This window comes from Dunckerocampus dactyliophorus, chromosome 13, assembly GCF_027744805.1.
Source record: "Dunckerocampus dactyliophorus isolate RoL2022-P2 chromosome 13, RoL_Ddac_1.1, whole genome shotgun sequence".
In the NCBI taxonomy this organism is placed as follows: domain Eukaryota; kingdom Metazoa; phylum Chordata; class Actinopteri; order Syngnathiformes; family Syngnathidae; genus Dunckerocampus; species Dunckerocampus dactyliophorus.
In genome coordinates this window covers 6,953,375-6,972,811 of record NC_072831.1, presented here as the reverse complement: position 1 = coordinate 6,972,811, position 19,437 = coordinate 6,953,375, and the positions used below count along the sequence as shown (strand labels likewise).

The 19,437-nt window shown below is 41.8% G+C and overlaps 1 protein-coding gene and 1 long non-coding RNA gene across 11 annotated transcripts in view; one reads left to right on the top strand and one right to left on the bottom strand.

Moving 5' to 3' along the window:
- Positions 1-14,506, bottom strand: part of dctn1b (dynactin 1b) — a 29,948-nt gene extending 15,442 nt beyond the window's left edge. For 2 of the 10 annotated variants that reach the window (XM_054796835.1, XM_054796841.1), the window contains exons 1-8: positions 14,244-14,505; positions 9,164-9,415; positions 8,379-8,457; positions 8,217-8,248; positions 6,494-6,514; positions 2,741-2,758; positions 1,753-1,773; positions 544-717 (exon numbers count right to left, since the gene is read on the bottom strand). In XM_054796835.1, coding sequence (XP_054652810.1) covers positions 544-717; positions 1,753-1,773; positions 2,741-2,758; positions 6,494-6,514; positions 8,217-8,248; positions 8,379-8,457; positions 9,164-9,415; positions 14,244-14,276 — 630 coding nt within the window. In that variant the 5' untranslated portion in view covers positions 14,277-14,505. Of the gene's footprint in view, positions 1-537; positions 718-1,752; positions 1,774-1,918; positions 2,719-2,740; positions 2,759-6,493; positions 6,515-8,216; positions 8,249-8,378; positions 8,458-9,163; positions 9,416-14,243 lie in introns of those variants that run through there. The other 8 variants (XM_054796836.1, XM_054796843.1, XM_054796838.1 and 5 more) reach the window with 6 other exon arrangements.
- On the top strand, positions 7,592-10,097 carry LOC129192643 (uncharacterized). The gene is made up of 4 exons (XR_008573465.1): positions 7,592-8,606; positions 8,739-8,839; positions 9,204-9,448; positions 9,651-10,097. It is a non-coding gene; the product is annotated as an uncharacterized LOC129192643 (long non-coding RNA).
- Positions 14,507-19,437: the final 4,931 nt, after the last annotated feature.

Genomic DNA, 19,437 nt, shown 5'->3' with positions numbered 1-19,437 from the left:
CACACAAACTACACACACGACGTGAGCTCAGTTCTAGGAGCATCAAAAGATTTGCTTATTTTTAAATTGCACTTGCATGATAGTTGAGAACTTCAAATGGTTACTTAAAACAGACTTTAGATGTTCCACTGTATTCATTCATTTCACTCAATTAAGCTAGAAATTGGCTTAACGGACATCTAAAAGCACATTGAAATTCAATCAGAAAAGACATCCAGAATGTCCCTTAGTAAAAAGATTACCAAACGTTAACACTTCCTGCTTGTCATCTGGCATTGAACTCCACCGCAAGTGTGACAGGGTTTTTAATAATGACAAACAAAACAGAGCTGTGTCCCCAAGAAAAGCTATACGGTGAAAAATGATTGTATTGATTTTAATATATATGCAGACCTCCTTTTGGGGCATTATTGGGTCACTTATGAAAGGTTTTTCATTTACTACAATGTACAGAGCAGCCTCATTATCCATCATCATCATCGCCTGCAACGAGACCAAAAGGCTGATTCAGTGTTATTTCAAGTGCCACAAGCTCACCCTGACCTTGCTGGGGACGGGAGGCAGAGGAGGAGGGTTTCCAGGAGAGTGGAGGGTGGGGATGACTGGGGCAGCTAGAGGGGTTTGGGCGGGCGTGCTGGGCTCGCTGCTGCTCATCTCCCCAGTCGATCCAGACGCCGAGCCGGATGCCTGTCCCTTGGATGCGGGACGGCTCGTCTGCTGGAGGGAAAAGAGCAAACGTAGTGAATTATGCCCGAAGTGCGGCCCATGTTTTGTTTGAATAGCTCAACATATATTGACCTACATTTGATTAGTTTTAGCATTTTTAATGCACAAAACTACACACTCAAACGTCAGTTTGACAAAAATGTTTGCCAAGACCTTGTCCCAGTTTTCTCGGTTGTCTCGGTTGTCTCGGTTGTACAATATTGTGCGTCCGTTTGCACTGTACTGTATCATTCCATGAAATCCATTGCACAAACAAAGTTCCCTACGCGTTGGTGACTCACTGTCGGTGCATTTTTATTGAGTGCGACTGCTATACAAGCCGCCATGGGGCCAAAAAAAAAAAAAAAAAGTTGGGAGTGCCAGCAATTTGTTAAAGAAGGTGAACAACATTATGGAATTCAAGAAAGAACTTGTTGCAAAAATGTAAACATGGCGATGGCTCTCCCCCCTCCCTCACCGCTTTTGCCAACAAGAATCTTCAATATAGGTAAAAATTATGTTTTCTTTTATCCATTTCATTTGTCATTTGTAATTATTATGTTTATTTATTTTGTTTAATTATTAATTTCTGCAAGTATATACTATATATATATATACTATACTACACTACAAACTAGTAGTACAAACTAGTATATACTATACTATATATACTATAACTATGCTCTATATTTTCTATACTGTATATACTGTATATATGTGTGTGTGTGTGTGTATATATATATATACACATATACACACACACACAAATTTTGGGGGGTGTGTGGAACCAATTAATTGAATTTACTTTATTTCCTGTGGGAAAAATTGCCTCTGTTTCAGTTTTCATCTGACTTACGGGAACAAATTACTAACAAAAACCAAGTACCACTGTAAATCCTACAATAATGACTAAAAATGTTCACTTTGTGTTAGAGCCACATCATTTCTGAAAAACAACACACTTTGCTGCTTGAAGCCACACTCAACACACTGAATAATGCCAACTAGTGGAAACGGGAAGCCCTGAGAAGTTTGAAACAGGCTCACCTTGGGCCTTCTGGCCGTGGTCTGAAGAGGAAAGGAAGGAGGAGAGGTCAAAGGGTAGGAGGAGGATGAGGAGGAGAGCAGAGAAGGGCAAGGGAACAAACAAGCAGGATTAGTAATTCAAGGCATCAACAGCAAGTATAAGTGTGCTTTCACAGCTATAGTTTACTTTTGTTTGGTAAGCGTTCCATCTGGGTTCTGTTCACACAGTAAAAAAGTTAAAACAAACCTTTGTGAAATCATCGATACAAATTTTAAGCGACAAAATAGCAAATAACTACGCATGTTTGTTTATCTCCTCTGCTAGCATCACATCGTATGATGGCCATGATGGACGCCAGACCCTCTGCTGGACCACGTGAGCCGACCATTCCGAGAGACAAAGCGACAGGCACCGCTGTTGTGACATGAATGACTGCATTGTGTCCAATGGGCTAAGGACCAAAAAGGACCAGGACAGGACCAAAGGCAGTGACACATCAGCATAGCTGCATCCACTACCATTTGTCATCGTAAGACATCTGAACGTGAAACACAGTAACACAACAAGTTTTTATCTTACTGGACTGCCCCAAAATTAAGAGTTGTGGAGTGAAGCTGGAACTTGAAGGAGAACAAACAAGGAGCATCTTTTCTGCTGACTAATCTCCAATCATCCTCTAATTGCATGAAACTTTCCACCGCTCGTCTTCCGCATGCCGACTCCCTCTCTCTGCCCTCCTGGGCTTCCATCGCTTTGGATGGTTTTATTGGATTAGTGCGAGACCATTCGGCAGAATTTAGCCCGAGCTAACAGTTGTACTAAATCGGACCTGACAGCCTCTTAAGCCAGGGCGTCACACAGCCTGCTTGCATGGAAGCAAACCTGACCCAAAGTAAACGTGACAAAGCAAAAAGGTGATTCCTGCTCAAATGCAATGATGGACAAGTGACCCCTCTTAGCGTGACCTCCTCAACAAACATGTAGAAGCATCATGGCGGTGGTCTGTACCTTGCGAGGTGCCGGAGTCTGTCTCATCATATTTGCAAGAGAAGAAGACACACACAGAGACACAGTAAGAGGTGATAAGACAGGAAGACGAGACGTTTAAGGACAAACAGACAATCAAAGCAGTCAGCCGCTGCAGCGATGCAAATGGCCACGGCAACGCTCTCCCAGCCTCCCCGCCGTCGTCCTCCTCCTAATCCCAGCGCCTCACTTTCCTCTCGGCTGCGAAGAGCCCTCTGACTAGGGAGACGCCTTGCCTCCCTCAACCTTCCTCCCCCTTTTGTCCCCGCCTCCTCCTCTTCATCTTGTCCTCCGTGCTTCGTTCCCAGCCAATGTCCCGCTCCTGCATTACATCACCACGCGCCCTCTCCCCTCCCCGTGGTCCACCCACTCATCACCACGGCGACCACAGCAAGGGCGGATTGGGAGACAGCTAACTGGCCGGAGGAGTGACAGAGACGCAAAGAGACAATGTGGAACACTGAAAGGGCGGGCCAGTGGAGAAAAGAGCCACAACATCACAGATGTGAGCCTCTCCCATCTCTTAGCAACGCCGATGCATCCTTCTGATGGCTGCAGGTACGAGTGATCCATTTGAGGTACTCAATGTCATTTAAAAAACATGCGTTTGTATCAGTGGTGTCCATGGCGTAGCCCGGGGGCCATTTTCGGCTCGCAGCTAATTTTTTGTTGGCCCTACACAGATTTAGTAAAATAAAGCTCACTATTAGTGATATCTATATTATTAGATATTACACTCATTTGATTCGTCACCTACTGTGCAACACACAGCTAAGCTGTTGGTGTTTTGTTCAGATAGCATAGCATGTATATTGACCTACATTAGATTGGCTTTTGCATATTCAATGCACAAAATGTATCAATGTCCCACCAGGGGGTAGGTTCCTACAGCTACAATATATACTCAAATATTACATTACAGCTAGGGGTTTCTTAGGATAGTCGACTATTCGACAATTCAATTCAGAGGATTCTGATTTGACCATCAATCTGGCCGTCCAGTGATATAAAAATGTCATGTGATCAAGATTGTACCATTCTGACTACATGGGGCTTGGCCACAGCTGCTGCTGAGCATACACTTTTACAAAGAATGTCTTTATTTTTGTTATCTTGCATATCACGCGACAACCAACAGCGTATCATTTAAAACAGGTATATATCCCGACAGTACAATTTTAATGTAAGAACTTAAAAAAAAATTCATGCATGGAGACTCTGAATTGTCCATAAGTGTGAATGTGAGTGTGAATGGTTGTTTGTATATCCAGTATGTGCCCTGTGATTGGCTGGCAACCAGTCCAGGGTGTACCCCGCCTCTTGCCCAAAGTCAGCTGGGATAGGCTCCGGCATACCCGTGACCGTCATGAGGACAAGCGGTAAAGAAGATGGATGGATGGATGGATGGATGGATGGATGGATGGATGAACAGCTCCAAATGAACTGAAAATGAAAATCAAGCTAAAAAGACACCACGCGTCTGAAAAGCTATTTGCTTAATACTAGCCTCTTTAATAGTAGCAGAACATTTGAATCACACTTCACCCGTGTTATGAGCCACGAGGAGTTGCGTTCAAAGACACCACGTAATTTAAGTGAAATTCACATGTTTTGAGTGCACATTTCCGAGCACATTTAAATATTGATCAAAATATCCACTTATTGCTTTTCCTTGTCTTTTTGTTTATTTACACCACACACACACGCATGTGTTGTGATGTTCCGAGTTCGGAGTGTCTGTGAATGCACCGCGAGAATTAGGAAGTGTTGTTCCCAGAATGAATGGACTAGACGTGTTTTGTGAGCTGGAGATACATATATGGTGCTGGAATTGCACTGCTGACCAATATAAAGTTCTAAAAGAGTGTCAGACTCTGAGTGACTGTGGGGACGCTGCACTGTGCTGCCGTCTGCCGTCATAACAAAGGGGTGTGGCTTTTCCCATGACATGCGTAGGCGTTAAGTCCGCTAAAAATGTTAACGTAATTAATGAAATAAATTATTCACCGCTGTTAACACATTATTTTTGACAGCCCCGGTTGTTTTTTTCTGCAGAAAACACATCTCATTCACCCTAAGACAATAATCATTTATAAATATGTGATAATATAGGTAAAATGTACAGCATACATGTACCACTGTTAAAAAAAAAACTAAAATGTTTACATGTTTATGTCTTTGTGGTGACATTTTGTTTTGGCGTTCCTTGAAGGCACCAGAGTTGCTGTGACTGGCTACACCACGACTATATTATTATTATTATCATTCATTAGTGGGAACTCGCTACACATGTTATACTTTAAATTGTTCAATCAGCGTGTGTGAGGCATACTTAGGCCTTAAACCTGGATTGTGTTACGTGTGAACAATGGCAAATGAAGAGGGAAGGGCAGCGTTCTAGAACTTAATCTAATCTAATAATTGCAATAGTCGCTTTTATTGCAACAGTCGATCTGAAATTGGAGTAGAACGTCAATGTCAAGCTAGCAGGAGGGTTTGGAGTGGTGGTTGGAGGGAGGGAACATGTTTATGGCCGTATCAATTACTCCCATTTCCCCCATTTGCTGGTGGTCCTGGAAGGTAACCACCATGAAAAGTGGGGATGGACTGTATTCCTCAGTGTTTTTTAATTTATTATTAGTTTATGGACAGTGTGCACTTTGCATTATTCATATAGAATCGATTACCGCACCTGATTTAGCATCGAACTCATTTCAATCTGCACTCCACTTTATTAACAAAACAAACTACAACAATACAATAGGCTAAAGTGGCAGGTGTGTGACGTCCTCCCCTCCATTTGTACAATAGCATGAACCTGCCCCTCCTAAATGGACTGGAACCCTAACAGACATCTATACAGGTCTCACGTTTCAAACTAAATTAAGAGTCATGATCCTCCAGGCGTGATGCCACTATCACGTTAGCTAAAGATGATTCAGAGAAGCTGTGATAATATCCTCTTGAGCTTCACTAATCTTCTCTGCTCAGCAGGAGCAGAGCAACGTCTAAGAGGATTCATTCAAGAAAGGATGCTTTGATCAGCTTCGTGAGCAGGAAACCCCAAAATACTTGATGGTGGGGGGGTTGCAGGTCTGCCAAGCGTGGAGGTGGTGTTTCTGCATAAATGACAACAAAGTCACTTGGGAGGCTACAAGTGTGTGTGAGTCTCCATTACAGTTCACTTGACAGGAAATGTGTTTTTCTTGAAATATTAAACAACTTTCTGTCAAGCCGAGTGCCCCTCTGAGACGAGCTCCGCCTCCGTTAAGTGGCAGAAAGGGAGGGGTATCAAAGTTTCCCAGCACTCCTTCAGAGATAGAGGGTAGGAGAAAAATAAAACCCAACAAGGTGGTCAACAGACTGCAGGTGGAGGGCGGCCTGCTTCACCTCGCTCGCTCTCTTAACATTTTCAAGCAATGTCTGTCCGAATGACTTTTAAAGAGCACGCCATGTGATGTTAAAATAAGAATGATGATGTTCTCATGTGTTCAACACTGAAGCACGCATTAAGCTGAACCCACAGACAGGCCAGAGCTAAGAGCATAGTCAGGCGACAGGAAGCGGTGGGTGTGGCACCTTTCCATTTGCTCAATTTGAGAAACAAGACGAGGTGGTGGGGTCAAATGAGGGGCACGGCGGCCCTGTTGCCATGCATCAGTGCGACGGTTACCACGGTTACCACAGCAGCTTATGACACAAACACATCAGCGGAGCGAGAGAAACATGCGGCACCTTTTTGGGCTTGACTCCTCGCTGCGTGGTTGAAGGACAGAAGGAAAGGATGGGGGAAAGGAAGGAGGGGAGTGTGAGGGGTTAAAGGTGAAGCTGGTCAGTGGCATGCTAGTGGAGGTGATCGGGACAGTAGAAACCCATTGATGGATCACAGAGATAACAAATATCTTCACAAACATCGTATCTGCAACACACACACAAACACACACGCTGCTAATGGAGAAAAACAAAGAAAAATCATTCATCTTTATAAATCTAATAATGTAAGTCGAGATCACCCTTACAACGACATGAACTGGACACTCATTCATCAACTATTCATGTACAATAACCAAAGTTAATGGAGCCAGCCAAGTTTTACAGATCATTGTCGCCCTCTAGTGGACAGACCGGAACACTGCCAACAATTGCACATTCATGGAAATCAAATTCAAAGTCAGATTAACATGCATACGTTATGCGATTGGAAGCTAGTTCTCTCCTGCATGTCTGTGCTCCTGGAGCGGAGCCGGCGTTCTGCGCACGCTCCAAGTCTCCACGGTGAGATGTAACCCCCCGACTTAATCCTGGCCATGTGGTGTCATGATTGTTTAGAAATTGCTAAATGTTCGCTATATGCACATTGCTAGTAAGGTTCCAGCTAATATACGTCAGTGTTCAGTGGCTGTTGCTTGTAGCTGGTCAGGCTAACATGTGTCCATGCTCGGTGGCTGGAACTTTAGCTACGATCTAAATTGTTGCCAGGACGCTCATAAATGTGGAGAAAAACAGACAACTGTGTCTCCAGTCGGTGGCTATTAAAGACACAAAGTACAGTACATGTGAATGGAGGAAGCCGAACGGTCATACTTTGTGATGTAAAAAAGTAGCCATCACTCTGCGGCAACCTGTATTGTTTGTGTAAATTGTTTTCTAGCCATCCAGGTCAAGATGCTCGTCAAAAATTGAATAAAGGGCAACAGTTGTGTCTGGCAGGCAATTGTTTTGCATAATCACTTCAACTGAGACATAATTGATAGCACAGGGCAATGTAGATCGTAGAATTCCTTCTCATGTACATTTGCCACCAAGACACGTAGACTCTGTTGCCAGGTCTTGCGAAAGAAACAAGCAACTCGCTCTCTGAAAACAGGCCCGAAACAACAGGCAACTTGGGAATTTGCAAGTGACTTTACAAACACAAGCCCAAAACAACAGGAAACATGAGAATTTGCAAGCATCTTTACAAAAAACAAGCCCAAAGTTGTTTTGGATAGGTGAATCTGGCATCGCTGGCTTTGTTTATACGTGACGTAACGGGTCAAGCGGAGCCAAACTTTTACCCACGCTGATAGGAGCATAAGCGTTTTGCAAGGCACACAGCGTATGGCCAATAATCACAGTCCAAATAAACAGGGACGTCACGCTGGGGTGTGAAAACTGGAGAAAACAAATTATTTCAATAATCTAACTAATTTAGTGCATGGAAACGTACTGACTTTGATTACAATTTAACTTGGTTTTTCAGCATGATGCACTCTTAGCAGGGACATTTCTCCATTTCCAGTATATTGGTCAATAATTGGGTGCCAAAGTTCAAGGGGTTCAGACCAGGTTGTGATTACGTGCTGAGCATTTAGTAGTGATGATCAAGGTCAGGTTATGGGTGTAATATGTGCACTTCTTCATTTACCACAGTATACATCAGAAGGCAGCTTTCTGACTGTAGCATGATGTCACTCACCAGTTTGGTTGACTTGGACGTCTCCAGGGTGTCTGTGGAGATAGGAACGAGGACTCAGACCCAACAAAAATGTTAAGTCCACATGAAATATTCAGACACAGCTTGTTTGTCACCACTGTTATTTCTATTGTGTATCAATCTATCGAGATGAGAATACGATACCTCGTTTGGGAAGCTTGGTGGTGCTAGACTCAGGCGTCTCTGGGGACGTGGTGTCGGCACCATCATCAACCAGCTGGATCTAAGTCACAAAGTGGCCGTCAGTATCATCTTCATCCACTACATGGACTTGAATATTGAGATATGGCTCTTAGAAAACAATCCATCAAACAACCAGATGTTACACAACACCCCTTCGCTCCCAAATTTGGATATTGTTTGCTTGATTGGGTAAGGTCATTTTCTCATCATAAATGTATAGTATATATTCCCTCATGTTAAATTTGGTAAGCACCCTCCAGGCAATATCAAAAATGCATCTTCCCGGGTGATTGTGTATGGGTTGTTTATTGTCCAAAACAGAAAAACAAAAACAGGAATGCAGCCTGAAGCAGCGGAAAATATTGGAACTGTGCCGGCAGCAGAGTCACCTAACACCCACACAAGGCCGCTGCATCAATGTGGTATTTATAGCCAATTTTGAAATTTTGTACCATATAAAAGAGGCTGGCCGCATGGTTGCTGGTAGCACGTTGGCCACAAAGTCAGGAGATGGGGAAGATCTGGGTTCGAATCTGTTTGCGCATCTCTGTGTGGACTTTGGGTTTTCTCCGATTTCCTCCCACATTCCAAAAATATGCATGTTAGGTTAGGTATAGTTATGTGCGATTGGCTGGCGACCAGTCCAAAGTCAGCTGGGATAGGCTCCAGCATACCCTACCCTACCCTAGCGAGGACAAGCAGCTATAAAAAAAGTGGATTCTTCCCCCTTGTGGACATAATCGTACCTGCGACTGTCTGACAAATATGCCATGATTCTCCTCGCAGGTGAAATAGCGCTTGCCCTGCACCGTGCCGTCGTTCTTGCCTTTGGCCTCGTCCAGGATGACGCCGACCCATTTGCCTGAGGCGAAAAGCGTGGTGCCGATGTAGGCCACCGTGCCGCGCTGCCCCTTGCCGATCACCTCCACCAGGGAGCCCACCTTGGCAGGCCGGCCACCGCTGCCGCTGTCCGAGCTCATCCTGACGCTGCTGGCAGTCTGCAGGAATGCACAAAATAAAGAACAGTGACAGTTAAGTCCTTCAATTTGATTGCTGCATGTTTGTAAATGACCACAATGTATTCCACTGGGCATTTTCTGCATTGTCTCTTGCATTCCAATACACAATTAAGAGCGTAGTTTGCCTGTATTTACTATAGTGGTACCAAATATGAATTGATCCCAACTTATTTAACTGTGTTTTGCTTTTTCTTTGGCTTTTTTTGCAACACAGATTCCACAAAAAGGATCAGCATCATCAAGGGTTGATAAGAGAAGAAAAAGAATATACATCGCAAGTTACCTGACGTTAAGCAGACTGATTTACTTTTACTATTAACACTATCTAACTTCTTTTCCCCTTGTGTGACCATTAATGTAAAAAAACAACAGACAGACCAGGGTCGTGTATAAAAGTCCTCAAATTCTCATTACACCTTTGTCATCACAGTGCGTTTTATTGGTTTATTTCTATTTGTTTGACCATTAACCGTACTTAACTTCTTTTTACACTTGCCTGACAGTTAAGAAAGTTCAAATGTCACATAAAAACATTCCCTGGGAAATTCATTAAAGGATTTAAATCCAAATGGTCTAATAATGAACAAGAGTGCAAGCGCCTGTTGTAGCCACCTAAAGGTTGTCATTGTGCTGTGGGCATTATGGGATGTTACATAAGCACCAGGACAGGAAGTACTGTAGATGCTGTGTCATCCTGGATAACTGAACTGACATTCCTACCTGAGTTGGGACAAATCAAAGGCATCAATTATTATCAGTGATGCCGTGTAGCAACATCATCCTGTGTGCCGCCATGGGACTAATGATGACTCAGCAGAGTTTATTATTACTCTCCTCCCTCTCAAAACACAAGCAAACAACCTCTGCAGCTCTTTGGGCCAAAGCAGAATTAAAAACAGGGTAAGACACAATGCAACATCCAGCAACGCTATGACCACAGCCTTGTTGAGAAACAGTCCTTGCTAAACACCATTGCATCGAGAAAGTGGAGACATAAGGGCTAGCTTACACAAAACATACAGGAAGGACAAAGAGTGTTTTGTTTTCGTGTGTGGTCACGTCACAAAAATCTCTCAGAGAATGTTAATGAAGATAAAACCACAGTGTCTAAAGGATGCCTAAGTATAAGCCACAAGCTGGTGGCGGCTGCTAATCTGAACAAGAGTCTGAACAAGAATTACAACCAGAGGAAGAAGTAACACTACCTGTATGTTTCATGTCGGCACACTTGTCCTCACTAAACGCATCATGGTTATTCTGCAAAAACACAAAACGTGACAGCTTATTTATCATGTTTCATGTTTTTGCACAATAATCATTGTGCCTTTCTTTAAAAAAATAAATAAATCATACATCTCAGGAAAGTGAATTGATCACAGCTGGATTTTTCAGGTTTGTCTTAAAAGACGTTTCGCCTCTTATCCGAGCAGGCTTCATCAGTTCATGTTCAATGGCTAGATGGGACAGCCCGAGAGAATTTTCACAGACATACCCAACATCGACTACTAAAAATGTCATCCTATACATCATATCCTAAAAAGCTTATTACACATCATGTCCTCTGAAACATATTACTATATATCATGTCCTAGGAAATGTATTATTGTACCATATACAGTATAATGTCTTAGGAAACGTATTATTATTGTTAAAAAATGTCAGACTCTACACCGGGGCTCACCAGCGTTTTTCCTTGTGAGAGCTACTTTTACAAAATGAAAATGGCCAAGAGCTACTCATTTTTGTAACATTTATTTTCAGAGCTTATTTGAAACCCAAACAAAGCGAATATGCTTGTTTTACCAGAACATGAACAAAATGCTGGTGTCCACAACTCACATTTTGTATTTCAGAATGCATTTCTTTCTACTGTTCTTTCATTATTAACTGAAAACCTGAATGAAAAGCAGGCTAGCAGGCACCTCATGTGGTCGTGGGGGGCTACCTGGTGCCCGTGGGCACCACGTTGGTGACCCCTGCTCTACATCATGTCCCAGAAAATGTCATAGATACACCATCCTAAAAAAGGACAGACTATATGTCCTTGTCATGTCCTAAAAAAGCATCATACTACACATCATGTCCTACACATCACGTATTAGTTTACATAATGCCCTTACAACACTTCCTACTATATACAGCCTATGAAAAGGATCATGAAGAAGATACTACAGTATACATCATGTCCTAAAAAGAGCATCATACTATACGGTATACTATACATAAACTGTATGTCGTCCTAAAAGACGACATACTCTTCACCAGAAACCTGAAACACGATATCTTAAATGTTTGCAGCCTTGAACTGTAACGTTGTACACAAATGACAACCAATGTACTGCGCCAACAGTACGTAATAAGCAATGTTCCTTCCGATGTAGCTGCAGTACGTGAGCCACGTGCTGCTCGCAGCTAACACCCAATGAGGGCGAGCTGAATTATTTAGCGCCGTTCTACTCTTTCAACACACGCAAACACGCTCAAGAATTAAACATCAACGAATGAAAAGAAACAAACCAAATCTGCATACTATACTAACTGAATGCTAAGAAGCTATGCTAAGATGTACGTCTGTAAGATGTATGTAAGAGACTGTATTAATAAAGTTGCTTTTTGTGTTCTGAAGAGGGTAATACCCTAAATATGCTATGCCGTTACCAAAGATTGGCATGAACACTATGTCAGCTAAAAAGTTATTAAATGTATTTTTGTACTTTGAAGGGGAAAACTAGAAACTTCTAAATTCTATGATATGCAATGCTAAGATGCATCAAGCCAGATTGATCCTTAACGTTCTAATGAATGAATGTTGTATTTCTGATTTAATAGCGGAACATTAGCTTGAAGATACAATACTACTAGGGATGTCCGATAATATCGGCCCACGGCTATTGGCATAAAAATGTAATATTGGACAATATCTGTGTCAATTTTTTTCCCTATATTGAAAGCCTATATGGCCCTTTAAGCGCCAAAAGCAACATTGCTGTCGCCATAACAGTCATAACAGATGTTTTGCTTAACCGTGTTTAGGGTGGCAGGATGTAGTGGGTTGTCAAAACACCACTAATGGTGAGCGGGGTAGCTCATAGACATATATATGTAGACGCTGCATTGAGCGATGAGGCATAAGTCAACGTCGCCGCCATCTTGGATGTGGCAAGAGTCAGAGATGATGCCTCATTCATGTGCTGCAAACCAAATCCCTGGGAATAACATTTTACAGGTAAGACTTAACCATTACCTTTGATAGTATTTGGCCCGTAGACGGCATGATTTGGCCATTATAACATCGTTTTGAGAGTATAATTTGCCAACGTTGTGGAAAACACTGTATTCCCATGCAAAAAAATAGAAATAGCGGCAGGCAGAGGCGAGATGTTGTTTAGATGGTGATGTACAGTATCTACAGATATGTGTTCATTCCATGACAGGATATGTATATATGTGATGTTGCATATATTGCTATCGGGTATTGCTTCCACTGTGTACTACTAAAACAAAGCATATTTGTAATGATCCACAATTAAAATAAACATGAAACAGGTTCATTTCTCAGAGCCATTTGACATTTCTAAAAAAGAATATAAAGTTTTAAAGAAAAAGGCAGCAGCATGGGAACTCATTGGCGCCAGAGTCAACATTTTGGGTAAGTTTACATTCATTTAAACAGACATTTATGTAAATTTATCTTCAATACTAGCAAGAGTACTCGACCAACACCTGCCGTTTTTCTCCTCTACTTTGACACCCCAAATTCCCTCCACATATGACAGCCAATCAAAACCGTGGGAGACTCATACAATTTTCTCTGGATGTAAACCAATATAGCTGGTCAGAGCCGCCACCTGTGTGCAGGGTTCGCTACGCATTGGCGATGAGTTCGCGCCAGTCGCAGTTGTTTTTTCGCCTCCCGTGTGTGGTGACCATTACACTTGTCTGGGTGGCACTTCCGCTTTCCCTCTTTTTGTTCCATGTTTTGTTTCGCCAGTGTTGATTATTGACATTTATGAATCGATTAATAATCGTCAATGTCCGCATGGCGATGCATCTAAGAATCAATTATTTCCCCCGCCCCTAGTATCGATTGATATCAGATTCAGAAATGGAGAGTTGGATAATATCGGCATATTGGCAAAAAAGACTATCACACATCCCTAAATAATACACTTTGCAATTCTGTGCTATGCTATGCTGCGGTTAACTATCCAAGACCAGCATGGAAGCCATGTTACTTAAAAATCGAATACGTACTTTGCACTCTGAAGAGAGAGACAGTTGTCTAGAAACTAGAGAAGCAGTCTGAATGGAAAGAAAACTACCTTAAATATGCTATGTCAAGATATGCTAAGTAAAATTGTTATAGAAGCTGTTTTACTTCAAATCTTGACTGATGTGTTTTCGTGCTCTTAAGGGGGTACGAGCCTAAAGACGTTATGCTATGCTATGTTGTGCTGTGCAGGATTATCATGGGAGCTATTGTGTTCCGAACAGACGAAAGCAAGCTTAAAAAGCTATGACCAATGATGTCATTGTTCCGGGTGACACACAGACGACAAACAGGAAGCCTTCTGCAGCTCGTTACCAGCATGTCCACAGTGTGTTGATAAACCAATAAAACACAGCCAGCCACCTGGCATACGTCATCCTACACTATGCAGGAGTTACAGCAAACATCTGGACCTCTGGAGCACAAAGGAGCCCCAGAAGGAACAAAGAGGGACGCCGAAATGGATTTGAAACGGTTCATTCAAATGGTGACAAGAAGGTGTTCATTGATGATAGCAGGTCAATCAAACACACTCACCCGGCTGAATGCACTCCTCCTCGTTTGTGACATGTTCCTCCCAAAACAATAGTTCAGCCTACACTGAAGTGGATCGATGACTAGAAGAGTGATGGAGTCTTTACAGAACCATCCCTATCCTGATGATGTCCGTAAAGTCCCCATTCCTCCTCCTCCTTGGTGGTCACACCGGGGGGGGGGGGGGAGATGGACTCTAACAATAAGTTTGTGATCCACGCCTCTAAATGAATGCAGAGGCTGGAAGCAGACCGAATGCATCAGCTGAGCGGAGGCACTGTGATACACTCCTGTGTGTGCGTGTGTGCTGGTTTAACTGGAGGGAGGGTGGTCATGCCCAGACAAAGGCGCTGGGTCCTAAAGCCTGCAGAGACATTCTGGGGTGTGACTACTATCTATTAGCTAGATTGCTGTGTCAGAGTGACTTTTGAATGATGCTCCAACAGTGATATATGTCCTCAGAGCATACTTATGAGCACCAAACATGAGAAAAAGCTATCATCTTCACTTGTTTGCTTCACATTTGAGAGAAGAGGCCCTCAAAAGAATTTGTGGCTTTTCATTACGTGATGAAAGAAAAACATCCTTCCTCATGGTCATACTGCCTCTGACCAACCCCTAGCTCAATGAGCCCGTCCAATGCCTACTCATTTTCAATAAAGCAGGCTTTGCTACACATCTCAAAATGCAGTCTGGAGATTTACGCTTGATCATTTTGTTTTTCTTCAGCAAATAGGCTAAGCTAGCATGATGTTGCTATTAAAATATGACTAATGTTTGTGTCCTCCTCATGTTAGGTTGTTGTACTGTATGTGATATACAGTATATGGCATTTGTTACATTAGACAAGTGCAAAGTTACAGCGTATAATACTGTATGTAAAAAGTAGATGAAGTACACAATCGTGCTTCGTGGAGCTACACACTGTGTCGGAGACAGGCATGGACAAATATAACTCATTAGCATTAAAGCTATAGACACACAAAAACTGAGTATTCCCAGTAGGGCTTACTTAAAGCACTTTTAAACTGTCTAAATTCCAGCATTTTGGACAACACACTTCTCATTATTGTGAGACTTCTTTTAAAATGGTAAAAAATAGTATAGTATGGAGCACTTTACCAGATAACTGCCAACCATCTGCTTTCAAAAAGAACAATTGTGAAGTGTGAGGGTGGACAAAAGACTGATGTGATAAGCAGTAATGCATCAAACCTCAAACAAAAGCCAGCCTGGTCCACTCAAAGAGTGAGGATTAACTTTCTTCTGCAAGCCAACATGACTGCATGGCTGGATGTTTTTCACCACCACACCTCTCTTGTTCCTGCACAGTCATTTCTCTGCAAAGGACAGAAGGAGGACAGCTTGCAGGAAGGAGAGAGTCCTCATCGCTCCTAGACAGCTGAGTCATGGATCTATTTAAAAGCGGTATACAGGTGTTCCTCGGTTTATGGCGTACCGTGTTTTGCTGTTTCGTGGTTACGTATGCGCTGCCATTACTTATATGTCCAAAAAGAAGTAAACTATTTACGTGCGCGTCTACATAGGCGGATGAATACACCGGCGGAGTAACACATCGCTACACTGACAGGAAGGACAACGTCCCTTTTATTCTTTTTAGTTAATTATTCAAGTTTAATTTCCATTCTGACTCCAAAGGCAGTGAGGCAGACGACTGGTGGCAGCGTGTAAAAGTGAATGTGAAAGTTAAATTAGACATCGTAAGACACTGAGTGGAAAAATCAACAATGGCTGTATGCAAAGCCCAAGCTGCTGAAATGCGGTGACCATCGTTAAGAATAAAGATGGTATCTTTAAACATATGAAAGGATCTGCTCCTATGAACTAGAAAGTAATAACAGCATCAGTAATGTAGTGGTCTCATTATTGAGACTTCCTCCTCCCAACAAGCCTGCCTCTTTCAACCTCCATGGCACTGATTGAAATCACGGAGGAAATTACTAACTCTATAAGCTAGTAATGGGACGAGCGACACTGGTGCGTCAGCACTGTGCCGAGAGCTCAAGAGTGAAGCCCCGTGTCGGTGCGTGTATTGCTTTAGGAAAAAATCACGTGACCGATACAGAAACTGTATTGTTTGGATGTGCTGCGCCAAGGTGAGTTTATAAGGAAACAAACTGCATCAACATGTCGTGGGTTTGTTGGATGGAGTTTTGCGTAATTATGGATCGTTCTAACAAGTTTTCCCCAGTGTGGAATAATTTTGATCTTGTGACGCCAAACAAGGTAAATCTTTTTCTCCTTTGAGCATTGTTTACTGTTATATACAGTCAAACCTGTCTATAGCGACCACTAAAGGGAAACGGCAAAAGTGGCCGCTATAGGCATGTGGCCGTTATAGACAGGTTGGTGGCCATTTTGAATTTGTGTGCGCACATATTAACATGTCTGTGATTAGAAGCTTGTTGTGTTTGCAGATACATATAATTATACTGTTACATGTTGACCGGTAGAGGGCACTGTGGGACTGTGGATAAAAGTTGTAAAGAACTACTAGGTTTGTTATTCTACAACACCCACAGAACAAAGATGTGCTACTATATATACGGCAGAGTGTCATTACAGCTTTAGTTCATCAGGAAGTGAGGGGAAGTGATGGTGGGCGCCCCGAGCAGGAGAGCTAGGCTCAGTGCTAGCTGTGAGTGTCAAGAGAGTTGGGAAGTGTGTGGATGTTGGCGTGGAGGTAAAGTCCTGCAGTGTTCTCCGTTGTTAATAAAGCCATTAAAGTGCATCGGCGACGTGAGTCTCTCCTTCCCCACAACAAGCGGCATTACAGTATTGACCAGTGCACATTGTCTCACACCAGGAAATAAACGGTGTCACTGTCTGCAACAAGCTCCAAAGAAGACGGCTTTTTTTTATGTGGAACAACTGACAGTTTGTGTGGATCTTGTGAATGATTGTGACTGAGCTAGGACTCAGTAATTAAAGTCTACACACCACGGCTTCATTGATTAAAAAACAAAACTTTTTCGTGGATGAAGCTTCTGCCTGAGTCGGTATTTTGGCCGCTATATGCGGTCAGGTATTGGGATACAAAATGGGTGGCCGCTGGCCGCATTAGACAGGTGACCGCTATAGACAGGGTCTATAACACGTAAATTTTCTGCAGGGGATTTTTCAGTGGCCGCTATAGGCAGGTGGCCGTTATATACAGTACAGGTGGCCACTAAGACAGGTTTGACTGTACTATTTTTTACGGTCGCGCATTGCACTCACTTTATCAGTTTATCAAGTGAATGACCTGTGATACATATGATAGTCAGTTAAAAAGCCTTACAGTTGCTTTATTCATTTTATCTCATAATTACGAGATCTACTGATCTCAAAATCATGAGACAGGGTGTCTATTTCTTCTCTCTGCTCACCATCGTCATCTGTACCATGTGAAAAAGTATTTTCTAAGACTGGGGAGCTGGTATCTAAGAGGAGAAATCGCCTTGGAGCAAAGACACTCCAAAAACTTTTGTTCCTCCATAAAAATTCATAAACTAATCACTTTTTTGTCTTTTATTTCATATGATTTAACAGTTAAGTTGACAAAAATGTGTACATAAGTTAAAAATTGTAACTCTGAATTGTAACTCAAATTTGCTATATACCAACTCAGTTTAGCATTTACACAAACAAGGAATTTCTTTACCTGCAATGATTTTATACCTACAGCAGGGGTCACTATTGGGTGACCAACACAGTATCAATACAATGCCGACACAGTTTGTGTAGTGTGTCAATACACTCCTTGAGGTATCATCGTCCCATCACTACTATAAGTAGTGTGCAGCCGCAGTATTCATGGATCTTACAAAAGCCTTTGATACAATTAATCACAACATTTTAAGAACAAAATTAGAAAGGTACGGAATCAGAGGATTCGTTTTGAATTGGGTTAAAAGCTACCTAGCAAACAGGAAGCAATTTGTAAAGCTAGGAGAATACACATCTATAAGTTTAAATATCACATGTGGAGTACCCCAGGGGGCAAGGATGAAATGGTGATATTAAAGTCATGGTTTGATAAAAACAGTTTATCTTTGAACTTAAGTAAAATTAAAATAATGCTATTTGGCAAGAGCACAAAGGATACGTACGATCAAATACAAATAGACGGCATGGACACTGAAAGGGTGAATGACATTACATTTCTGGGGATCAAAATAGATGAAAAACGAGCTGGAAATCTCACATCAAAACTACACAACAAAAGGTGGTGAGAAATACTTCAATATTCAATAAAGCAAAATTTGTTCTTGATCAAAAATCACTCCACACTCTTTACTGCTCTCTAGTATTACCATATCTAACTTATTGTGTGGAGATATGGGGTAATAATTTAAAAGCAATCTTCACTCACTAAATGTACTGCAAAAAAGATCTGTGAGGATCATTCATAATGCCGCATACAGAGAACATACAAATCCTTTATTTTTTTTAAATCACAAATATTAAAATTTGCTGATTTAGTACATTTTCAAACCGCTAAAATAATGCTTAACAATAACAATAACTTGTTACCCAAAAGATGTCATACAATACTTCTCCATAAGAGAGGAGAAATATGATCTTGAAACACTTATATGCGACAACAACGCTAAAAACCCACAGCATTTCAGTACGTGGAATTAAATTATGGAACGGCTTGAGCAAGGAACTCAATGTACCAACATGAGCGAATTCAAAAAACAATACAAGCAGTTGATGTTTGCTAAATACAAGGCAGAAGAGTCTTGAACTGGCTTTATTATGCTTGTCTCTATTTTTACTTTATTTATGTATTATTATACTGATTATTATATTTATTGTTCTGTTATGCTTGTTTCTTTTTTTATTATTATTATACTGAAAAAAATCGTAATAATTACATCATCATATTGTTACCTTACCTTATCATAATTCTATGTAATAAAAATCACATGTGGAATACAGGAAGTGAATAATATGTACTATACAAGATGTGGAACGGATGGGGGGTAGGATTAAATAAGCTTTGCTTCTTCCTACTCCTTTTGGACATGTGAAACTGTGAATCGAATCATGTGATGTATTCCATTGTAACTTTCATGCATGTTCAAATAGAATTAAACCAAACTAAACCTAATCATAGTCTAGGAACGGAACTCCTACATAACCTGAGGACTACCTGCAGTACGCTTAAATTGTACAAAAGCTCCAGAAA